At 33.7% G+C, this 12500-nt stretch overlaps 1 protein-coding gene across 2 annotated transcripts in view; it reads left to right on the top strand.

Moving 5' to 3' along the window:
* Positions 1-12500, top strand: part of LOC136852427 (ankycorbin-like) — a 59545-nt gene that overhangs the window by 25001 nt on the left and 22044 nt on the right. For both annotated transcript variants that reach the window (XM_067127054.1, XM_067127053.1), the window contains exons 4-5: positions 597-695; positions 7909-8007. In XM_067127054.1, the coding sequence (XP_066983155.1) occupies positions 597-695; positions 7909-8007 (198 nt within the window). The remainder of the gene's footprint in view (positions 1-596; positions 696-7908; positions 8008-12500) is intronic.

The following is a 12500-nucleotide window of genomic DNA, read 5'->3' as shown; positions in this document are numbered from 1 at the left end:
TTTATATATCTTCATAATTACTTTTTTGCGTGAATTCACAGACACTTTCCTCTCTCTCTCTCTCTCTCTCTCCTGTATAGCAACTCCATCTCCCTCCTTTCACTGTCTTGAGCACCGAATGGATGAAAGTGGCCCCATGCTGGGTTTATAGCCTTCATAAATCAAATCATTCTCTCTCTCTCTCTCTCTCTCTCTCTCTCTCTCTCTCTCTCTCTCTCTCTCTCTCTCTCTCTCTCTCTCTCATGCGCACACACACACACACACACACACACACACACACACACACAGAGCTATTATTGACTATTATCTCTCTCTCACACACATACACACACAAAGCTATTATCCATTGTTCTCTCTCTCTCTCTCTCTCTCTCTCTCTCTCTCTCTCTCTCTCTCTCTCTCTCTCTCTCTCTCTCTCTCTCTCTCTTTCTTTTACACACACACACACTCTCTGCTGTTATTGACTGTTATTTATCTCTCTCTCTCTCTCTCTCTCTCTCTCTCTCTCTCTCTCTCTCTCTCTCTCTCTCTCTCTCTCTCTCTCTCTCTCTCTCTCATACAGCTGTTATTTACCCTTATTTCTCATTTCCCCTCAGGCCTCAGCAAATCCAAAACTCGTAGACGACGAAGGCAGAAGCGCCCTTCACTGGGCTGCCCTACGTGACAGTCCGGAGTGTGTCTCTGTCCTCACCAGGGTAAGTTCTTCTCCTTCAGGTAATTTATTGTTGGGGAGGTGGTTTCTATAATAGGTCATTCATGGTAAATGGTACCTTGTCATTCATGAAGAATTGGTTCGTAATTTTGCTGAATCTAAGATGCAATCAATTTGCTTTCAGAAATTAGTTTTTTTTATTTTTTCTCTAAAAGAAAACTATAGTGCTGGCTTTGCCTGTCCGTCTGCACTTTATTCTGCCCTCCCTCAGATCTTAAAAACTGCTGAGGCTAGAGGGCTGCAAATTGTTATGTTGATCATCCACCCTCCAATCATCAAACATACCAGATTGCAGCCCTCGAGCCTCAGTAGTTTTAATTTTATTTAAGGTTAAAGTTAGCCATTATTGTTGATCTGGCAACGATATAGGATATACCACCACCGGGCTGTGGTTAAAGTTTCATGGGCCGCGGCTCATACAACATTATACCGAGACCACCTAAAGATAGATCTGCTTTCGGTGGCCTTGATTATACCCTGTACAAAAAGCTCGATTGCGCTGAAGAAACTTAGGCGCATTTTTACCTGTTTTATTTGTTGTTTATCGTCATATTCAGGTAAAAGCATTAGTAGTTGAATGACGTAACAAAAGACCAACCTGAACAAGGAATTCATGAATAATATGTTTCAGAAGTATTCTAAGAAAGTACACGCAAGGTGAAAAAATTGTCTGGAATAGATTATGATTTAGGTGATTCTACATTTTTGTGGCTATCTTGAATGAAAAGCAAATACTTTAACGAATTTTAGGATGTATCAGCATAATTTTCTGAATCATATACCTGTTTCTGGATATTTTTATAGTTTAACATAAGTAGTAGTAGTAGTAGTAGCAGTAGTAGTAGTAATGGACCAGTTTGCTATCAATAATGACCTTGTTATTAGTGTAATAATACTTATGAACATTTATGCCACTGTTTTCATCTATATATTCGTTATGTTGCTCATCAGCATCATTATGTTTGTATGTTTTTCACTAATATGTCACTAATAAAAGGTGATTGCATTTTGTTTTTTGCAATACAAGTATCATTGAAAATGTCCGCGTGCATTACAAAGCTAGACCAATAAAAGAATCAAGCAAAAGTAAGTTGGCTCAGAAAAACCTTCATTTGATTCGTGAAAGAACGTTAGATGAGGTATTTGTATACATAAAACTAATATGGATGCATATACATGAACATCTGTATGACTACATGATCCTTTCATCAGTATGAATACTCGTATGCAAGGGAAATGCTTCAGTATATATAAAGAGAAAATTTAGATCGATAACTTGCAACTATAGCAGCATTATTTGAGCGAAACTGGGTAATAGTGACAGAACTATTCCAGTTGCCTACCAGACCAAGTAAGATGTAGACTCAAATAATGATTTAAAGAAAACGCAATAATATCGAAGAATAACTGCATTATCCTTCGATCAGACGAGGAAGGAATAAGAAAAGAGAACAATATTACCAACTAAAACGAGAATCGAATAAAGAGTTAGCTACACAAAAACACATTTTTATTGGCTGACTCACGTCGTCTCTAGAACGTCGAACCCGTCACCTCTCTGTCATTTCCGACAGAGGTCAGTGACACTTCTTCTAGGGTGCTGGGTGCCTAGGTGCATGCACCCAGACAGTCAATTATTCAGGTGCATTTGTCACAACACCTTACTTCCAGGGGTTGGGGGAACTGTAGTCTCTCGTTTGACTGGTAAACCGGAAGACTTTTTTTGTTTTTGTTTTTGTTTCTTAAGAGATAAATGTTACCATTGGGAGATTATATCTTTTGGAAGGTTTAGTTTATAGTTGGTGACTTTTCTCTTTATTTTGATGACTGCTTCATAATACATAAATGTGCTAATTGACATAATTTGATCTGTTGGAACCATGTAAAAAATTCCAACGTAAATCACTGGAGATTCACACAAGATTTTCAGAGATATAATTACTGTATATTATCATTTTCATTATTAAATTAATTAATTTAAGGATTCAGCTTTTATAGTATGAATTTGTAATTCTAGATCAATTCATATTCATGGTAGATTTATCGAGATACAGAATCATAACGATTAGAATTTTATCATACGCCTTCGTAAAAAATCTAGTAATATAATTTTCTCCCATTTCAGTCAATTCTTTGCTTACATAACGTGAGATTATGTACCCAATTTTAAAGGAAAAATGCACCAGGGTAATGGTCTGATCATCAACGATAAACTCGGGACCCTTGTGTTTCATTGCCGCATTAACACTAATTGCGGGAAATATATACCTTCCATAAATAAGATTATTCCCCGTGGTTGTGGACGCGTTTTTGTGATAGGAGGGGGAGAAGGTTACAACATATAAATTTATATTGAATGTATATGTATAATGTGTATGTGTGTGTATATACATAGGCCTATAAATATACACTGTAAATAAGTGTGGAAGCTTTGAAAGCTATGAGATGCCCTAGAACAAGCAATAATGACTCACGGTTTTATAGCATGAAGTTTATATACTATATATATATATATATATATATATATATATATATATATATATATATATATATATATATATATATATATATATATATATATATATATATATATATATATATATATATATATATATACATACATATATACATGTCCGTATATAAAAAGAACTAAACACTCTCACCATCTACTTTTTATCATTGCAAAGAAACTCGAAACTTTATGCTAAGATAATCTACGATGTATAATATTCATAATATTTCTCATAGTAAGCTAAACAATATGATTCAACATTCCATATATGTGAACCATTACAATAAGTGTATCATTATAACGCAAGTGGGCCAAATACGAAAGTTAAACAATATAATTAAACATTCCATATCTCTGAACCATTACAATGAGTGTATCATTATAACGCAAGTGGGCCGACTACGGAAGTTAGACCATATTATTAAACATTCCATGTATCTGAACCATTATAATGAGTGCATCATTATAAAGCAAGTGGGCCAAATACGAAAGTTAAACAATATAATTAAACATTCCATATATCTGAACCATTATAATGAGTATATCATTATAACGCAAGTGGGCCAAATACGGAAGTTAATCAATATAACTAAACGTTCCGTACATCTGAACCATCATAATGAGTGCATCATTATAACGAAAGTGGGCCAAATACGGAAGTTAAACAATATAATGAAGCTTTCCATATATCCGAACCATTATAATCATTGTATCATTATCACGCAAGTTGGCCAAATACGGAAGTTAAACAATATAATTAAACATTCCCTATATCTGAACCATTGTAATGAACGTATCGTTATAATGCAGGTGGGCTAAATACTCTCTTCTGACTGGAGCTTTCGCAAACGGCCGCCAGGTGGCGAAATAATCAGGGTATATTTCAGTAACTAGCGCAATCGATCAATCTCGGGCCGTTGCAATTATTCGCCTCCGGTACACGATACACGAAGGTCATTTTCTGGGAATGTTCCCTGAGATGGATCAAGTTTGAGCACGTGTCTTGTTACTTGGTGTTATTTTTCCTAAGAAACTCCGATTGTTACTTTGCTGTTACTTTTTGTCTGTCGTCGTTTTTTTTTTTTGGGGATTTTATTGTTTATTTTAATGGGAAAATCGGATTGGAGACTCCTTCACGATTGTCGAGAATTCGTTGAAAGTTAAAAAATGCTAGATTTTTTTCATTATTTTCCTTACAAATTCCATTACGGACGCCTTTACGAGCGTCAAGAATTTGTTGAAAGTCAAAAATACCTGAATTTGATAGTTATTTTCCTTAGAAATTTACACTGCAGACTCCTATGCGAGAGTTGAGAATTTGTCTATAGTTAAAAATGCTAGAATTTAATAGTCATTTTCCTTGGAAATTTCCATTGCAGACGCCTTTACGAGGGTCGAGAATTTGTCTATAGTTAAAAATGCTAGAAAATGAAATTCCCATTGCAGACGCCTTCACGACGGTCGGCAATTTTTCTATAGTTAAAAATGCTAGAATTTAATAGGTATTTTCCTTAGAAATTCCCATTGCAGATACCTACCCTTACGAGAGTCGAGAATTTGTCTATAGTTAAAAATGCTAGAATTTAATAGTTAATTTCCTTAGAAATTTCCATTGCAGACACTTTTACGAGAGTCGGTAATTTGTCGGCAGTTAAAAATGCTAGAATTTAATAGATATTTTCCTTATAAATTCCCATTATGGACGCCTGAACGAGCGTCGAGAATTTGTCTATCGTTAAAAGATGCTAGAATGTAATAGTTATTTTCCATAGAAATTCCCATTACAGACGCCTTTACGGGAATCGAGAACTTGCTGAAAATTAAAAATAATAAAATTCAGAAGAACCACAAGAATCTTGGGCTAAACTCTATGAAACTTAACGAAACAAAAAAATTTTTTTGGTGAAATCTCCCACAAACTCACCACCTTTGAAATCCTTGAAACTTACGCATTCCCTGAAGTATTCAGAGGCTGTTTTAATGTCACAACCATTGAGTAAGAGAAAGGTGACTCACGTCCACGCCAGGCATGTAAATTACAGCCCCTGGTTTGATATAAGGCTGCAGTCATCTTGTGCAATTGTTAAAACTAGGTTCTGGGTTTGTGTTGATTGTCGAGCGGGTTTTACATATTTTATATATTTTTGGTTATTTCTTTTTATCTATATATTCCACGATTACAAGTTATTGATGTTGATGTTTTAAACAAGTTTCCAGTTCTATAGATAATTATAAATCAGTTTATGCACGCACACTTATATAAATATATATATATATATATATATATATATATATATATATATATATATATATAAATATATATATATATATATATATATATATATATATATATATATATATATAGAGAGAGAGAGAGAGAGAGAGAGAGAGAGAGGAGACCAAGGATTGATTAGGTTTTCCGTTAGATTATTTCTATGAAATACCTTGAATTAACTCTACGGGAATAACACACCATATTTCACTTACTTACTCTCAAGGTGCTGCTCCGTAAGGTAAAAAAATCGTCTAATTTCTTTATGAAAAAAGAGCCTTCATTATAAATACATCATGAAGCTTAGTATCACACTTCATACACCATGAGTGGGTGTACACTCTCTATGCCAAGGTGTGTAGTACACGCTTGATTACCGTTCAGATTCCCTTCCGGATAGCCTAGATTTTCCAGTCACTTCGAGTAACGATTTCTACAAATTCCATGCCAGCAGCTGATCGAATGATAATTGCATCAATAGGACGTCAGGAATGCGATCAGATTTTTTTTTTCTTTTTTGATAGACTGCACTGAATATTACGGACTGTCATAATGAAGAACTGGGGCGTGTTCTTAAGTTAGAAGTGGATTTGGTTTTGAGTCTTTTGATAGTATTTGTGTTCATTTATCTATACACACACACAAAGACATGCACACATACATTCCCATATATCTACATATATATACATATACGTGTGTGTGTGCGTGAGGGTTATGGTAATCTTAGAAACATACTTTATCAGTATGTATGCATGCATTTTTTTTATAAAAAGAATGGGAATATAAAGAACGCTAAACGTAACTATTTTTTAAAAACGTTTTGTTATGGCTTATAACAATTGCCAGCCAACATTATCCATGGTGGATTCATTTAAAAAATATATATACAATGCGTTTTTTGAGTAAAAGAATGAGGATTATAATTTTTCGCCATTGACTCCTTTGTTTCCAGAATTTCCTGTGCAATCGACTGAGTGCATTTTGTTTTGTGACGTATATTCTTTCTCTGCATGTAACCTGAATGCGTGCATAATCATAAGCGCCTTCCCTCTGTGTCTAATACGCGCGAAGCACGGATTTAGGAATAATAAATATAATTGGACAAGAGAAAAATGCTCGCTGAAAGAGTAATATAGGTTAGCATATCTGATAGAACTCAAACCTATTTATCAAAATTCAGATAATTAGGGATGATTACATATGATGAATAGATATGAAAAATGTCTTTCCTTTAATATTTCTAATATTCCGATTTTGAAATGAACGCAACCAGAAACAAAGAACATTTGAAAGATATTTTATTCTCTATTTCACAATTTCTCCAAACAGTGCTTTAAAATTTCGCTATCGTTAAGTGCAAGTGTGTATTTACTTATATAAGTCTGTATCATTATATAATCTCGGATTTATGTCTGAGTGTGAAAGCAATATTGGCAGGTGCCTTTACAGGAAGGATTGTACATACATACATACATAGACATAGAACTAATGAGCACGTGTTTCAAATGAAAGACCAGGGTAATACCAATTGACCCACGCAGGTTATAAAAGCAGTTGGAACCTAAGTACTTCTGTACCTGAGGTTTTCCCTGGGCAGGCTGCCGCCTAACATACCAGTGAATTTTTACCCAACTTCCCGACCCACCAGTGAGTCGGTTGGTAGCATGTCATTCGAATTACCCCTTCAGCGTGAACATACATACATAAATACACACATGCATACACATACCCAGTCAAATGAGTGTCTAATGTATCGATTTCTACAGAGCTGTGTGAAATTCCATGTTCATCGCAGCTGTTTGGTTTCTTATCGATGTCATTTTTCTTTGCTAAAACGTTCTCTGATACCACGGTACTGTAGCTCACTAAGTCTGTGATCTACGGAACGCACTTGAGAGCTATCTGCTTGCATGACGCTGAGCTGAGGGGAGGAGCGGATGAATGATAATTGGGAGTTTTACATACGTGTATATCAGTCGGTTTATTTTTTTATGTAGTTTTGCACACACATGTATGTATGTATGTATGTATGTATGTATGTATGTGTGTGTTTGTGCATGTATGTATGTATGCACGCATGTTTGCATTCCATCATCATATTAAAGGAGTTCATGTTTGTTGTTTGTTCGGCAACCATTGTCATACTATATCCTTTAGGTGAAACTTAGGACAAAGTGACCACGATGTCATGGCGTCATAAATCATTGTCCCGAAGCGGAGTCACTACAATTTTTCCTTTTTTCTTACTCAGTTTTCCTCTTTCATTAAATTTTCATTTTTGTATAATTTTCCTTTTTCATTGAATTTTCCCATTTCATTTGATTTTCGTTTTTCATTTAATTTTCTTTTCATTTAATTTTCCCATTTCTTTCAATTTTCCTGTATCATTTAATTTTTCCTTTTCCTTTCCAGGGAGGCGCCGAAGTAGACCTGCAAGCCAAGGACGGCTCGACGCCTCTGATGTGCGCCATCCTGGAAGACGCAAACGACGCAGTCCATACGCTCATCCAGGTAAAGTGCTTTGACGCAAGTTTACTCTTCTTCTCTCCACAGACAGACAGACACTAGGACACAAGAACACATACACACAGACACAGAATACGTACACACCTTTTTCTTCTCTCCACAGACAGACAGGCAGACAGAATAATTATACACCTTTTACTGTCCAGAAGACAGACAGACGTAGGACGCAAAAGCACACATAAAAACATACACAGGCACAAACACACACTGAGAAAACATACACAGACACAAGCACACACACTGAGAATACTTCAACACCTTTTTCTTCTCCTTCTCTCCAAAGATGACAGACATTATGACGCAAAACATACATACAAACACACACACAGAGAATACGTACACGTCGAGTGCTCCAGGTTTTAACGAATTAGCTCCACATTCTTGTTAGAGTTCGCTGGAACACACGAGACTATATCGATTACAATGGGCCGTTATTAAGATAAGGTACCTGGCGTAAGTCGGTCTCCAAATGAGGTTACTGATACGGAGCGTCTTGGGATATATCTTCCCATAGCAACGGATTGGGATTGCGGGCTGCAGTCGATGGCCCGTTCGACATTTAGGAAATGGTGTCGTTAGTTTGTGGGAATGGATGGGTAGCGTACATTGAGTGAGAGAGAGAGAGAGGGGGGAGAGAGAGAGAGAGAGAGAGATTCCTAAATTTATATACTCAGAGGATATATATATATATATATATATATATATATATATATATATATTATATTATATATATATATACATACAGTATTTGTATATATATATGCATATATATGTGTGTGTACTTTATATTTATATATATATATATATATATATATATACCACAGTCAATTTATGAATTAATTTACCAGTTCTGTTGATAAGTATGAAAACAAAATATACATAATACACACTAGTAACGCAAAAAAGATACAAACCACACCAAACTAGTCTTCTGTATCCAATCAGACTACAATTACCGTAACGTCATTTTTGCATCTACCAGTTCTCTCTCCATAAAACAAAATAGAACATTGACCATGAAAGCGTTAGGTCACTCTCTCCAAGAAGAAATAGAACATTAACCATGAAAGCGTTAGGTCACTCTCTCCAAGAAGAAATAAAACATTAACCATAAAAGCATTCCGCGGAAATATAAACACACATAGAAAACCAATAAAAAAAAAACTGTTTCCGTGGAATGCTCATTCCATACGCCCCCTACCGTATCCCTGTAAGCGTGATTGGAATGCCTACCTGGAAACCTTACGCGTGGAACCAATCAATTTCGTCGCCTCTTGGGGGAATGTTCCCCCCTCGAGTCCCCAAATATTTATGATGTAAGTTGATTAGAGGCTATCACGAATGCGTTACATGGGTAAAGGAAAGTGTATGTATGTATGTATGTATATACATATATATACATACATATGCATACATATGCATATACATATATGTGTATATATTTATTTACATACATATATATACATATATATACGTGTGTATTTGTGTATGCATATATGTATGTATGTACGTATGTATATATTTTTGTAAATCCACAGTGAATTTCGCTTATGACCCACAAAGACTGAAGTAATGGAAATGACTCAGCAGAAATATTCGAGTGCTGCATCAAACACTTGTTCAAAACTATAATTGCTGAGTCACTCAAATGCTTTATCCTAAGGTGCAGATAAGATTCCTAATCCTGTTTTACAGTGACATTTTTGTGCTAAAACACTGTAAAATGTCATATTGATTACGTAAGTAAAGCGAATGGTAGCTGTTGACTATAGAAACCAAAAATCTTTTGTTATTAATAGTTATAACGCATCATTTATTTATGTATATATATATATGTATATGTATATATATATATATATATATATATATATATATATATATATATATATATATATATATATATATATATATATATATATATATATATATATATATATATATATATATATATATATATATATATATATAAAATGCATGTGTGCGCGATCACAAGTACAGATGAAAACGTAAATGAGAAAATACAAAAGAATCACTAGAAGACATAATTAAATATTGCCCAACTCATTTACCCAAAGGCTAAGCAAAGTTCCCCCTCTCTCTCTCTCTCCCTCTCTTTTTCTCTCCCTCTCTCCCCCTCTCAGACGGAGGTGGTCAAGGTGTAATCAGAAGAGGCCAATTACCCTTCTGGGATAAGAGAGAACAGAGGGGGGAGGGGGGAGGTGGCCGTAATGGCCGTGATTAATAATTAATAACTTTTCGTGTGTCCTAATAACATGACCGCAGGCAGGGGCCGATGTAGGTTATTTGATGGTTTGCTGTGATGATTTATAATGATGGCGGCGTGGATATAACGCGTAAATTTCAAGGGGCGTCGATAAATCGCTGTGGCAGGTATGTTGCATTGGTCCGCGAAGAACAAAGGGGAGCTTTGATGGTTTCGGAAAACGCTTCGTTTAGGGACTGAAATTTAGATTTTGATTTATTTCTTAAAGCCTTTCTGACACTGTCGTTTATAATAATAATAATAATAATAATAATAATAATAATAATAATAATAATAAGAAGAAGAAGAAGAAGAAGAAGAAGAAGAAGAAGAAGAAGAAGAAGAAGAAGGAGAAGAAGAAGAAGAAAAAGAAGAAGAAATAAAATAATAATAATAATAATAATAATAATAATAATAATAATAATAAGATGAAGAAGAAGAAGAAGACGACGAAGAAGGAGAAGAAAAAGAAATACTACTACTACTACTACTAATAATAATAATAATAATAATAATATTAAAAATTACTCATAATAGCACGAATCTGAAAATGGAAAAACAAAACCACGGTCATGTAACTATACAAGTATATTTGCAAATAATACTCTAACTCAGGGTTTTATTTTTTTAAATATGCGTAAAGTTACTTAACTGCAGATTTGTACCTCCAGTAATAATAATAATAATAATAATAATGAATATGATTCTACTAAGCAATCGTTTTCATATGTATGCATGAATTGTACGAATGCTTTTATGCCACTGCATATTTTTTTATTTTTCCCGTTTTTGGGACAATGAATTATTTGTGCAGATATGTATCTCCTGTAATAATAGCAGTAATACGGTTCTAACAAAAAATGGTATTTTTTTTATTGTTACAACTTTTTTATTTCCTTATTGTTACAGTTTTTCCTGTTTTTTTGGGGGTAATAAATTATCCGCGCAAATTCTTTAAAACTTGTTCCACAAAAGGGCTACAATATCCCACGTTACTGAACATTATCATACTAAATAAATCAATAAATTGCCCATTCTTTTAAACAGTGAAAATAATACGCACTTAATATGAAATATTGCAAGGGTACAAAACACCTCATATGAAAATAGCTATTTTACAAGATACAGATTGAATGAATAAATAAATACTGCTATACAGAGAGTATATTTAAAAAGATAAATGAGAAAGACTGAATTAGCAGCGTATAAAATAAATCCTGAGACAATGTGGATAATATGCAGATTTCTAAATGTTTCATAAAATGGTGTGAAAATGTGGAGAGAATGGAAGTGCTAAGTAGGGTGAGATCGTTCTATCAAAGAGTACGTCATGTAAGGATGGGAATCTGTAGAGAATGGTTTGTAAGAGGGCGAGAGTATTGCAAAAACAAATAAAAATTAATATATATATACATGTATATATATATACATACATATATGTATATACAGATAAATATAAACAAAAGAGAATCAATGAAAAAGTACTCAGTGGCCGAGATAATAGGAATTCTATATAATATCTAGGTCACCTGTACTAAGGTACTCATACACGTTGAGTCTACAAATTAATACGTGTTGTGTGAGTGTTTCGTAGAAAGAAGGACATGTTTATAATTCATACCAGCTTTACTAAGTTCCCAGTACTGTTCTTTATAGAATTTATAGGTTACTAAGGCAAAACCTATAATGGTCAAATGTCATGTCAGCTGAAGTACTGACTCACTGCTCAGTATATATATATATATATATATATATATATATATATATATATATATATATATATATATATATATATATATATATATATATATATATATATATATATATATATATATATATATATATATATATATATATATATATATATATATATATATATATATTTAGTGTGTGTGTGAAAAGGAGAGAAAGAAAGAGAGAGAATTAAATTTGTTTGTCATGAGATTAGGTAAAATGTGATGCATACAAACGGTTGCTTTTCATACCAACATTTTATGAACATGTTTTTGAATCAAGTAACGAAGATCGCACTTTTCTTCCCAGTTTAAAATATAAATATAAGTAAGAAATAAGAAACTTAATTTCTAAAATAAACAAATATAACAATCTTTCAATGTAACAGAAACTCAACTTTTTCATCAACAAAGCCAAAAGCTAAATTGAAAAGCAAAGTTAAAAAACGAAAAACTCAGTCGAGAGGAGGTGAAACAAGCAA

The sequence above is a fragment of the Macrobrachium rosenbergii genome, chromosome 25 (genome assembly GCF_040412425.1).
Source record: "Macrobrachium rosenbergii isolate ZJJX-2024 chromosome 25, ASM4041242v1, whole genome shotgun sequence".
Taxonomy (NCBI): domain Eukaryota; kingdom Metazoa; phylum Arthropoda; class Malacostraca; order Decapoda; family Palaemonidae; genus Macrobrachium; species Macrobrachium rosenbergii.
This window is presented reverse-complemented; position numbering and strand designations above follow the sequence as displayed.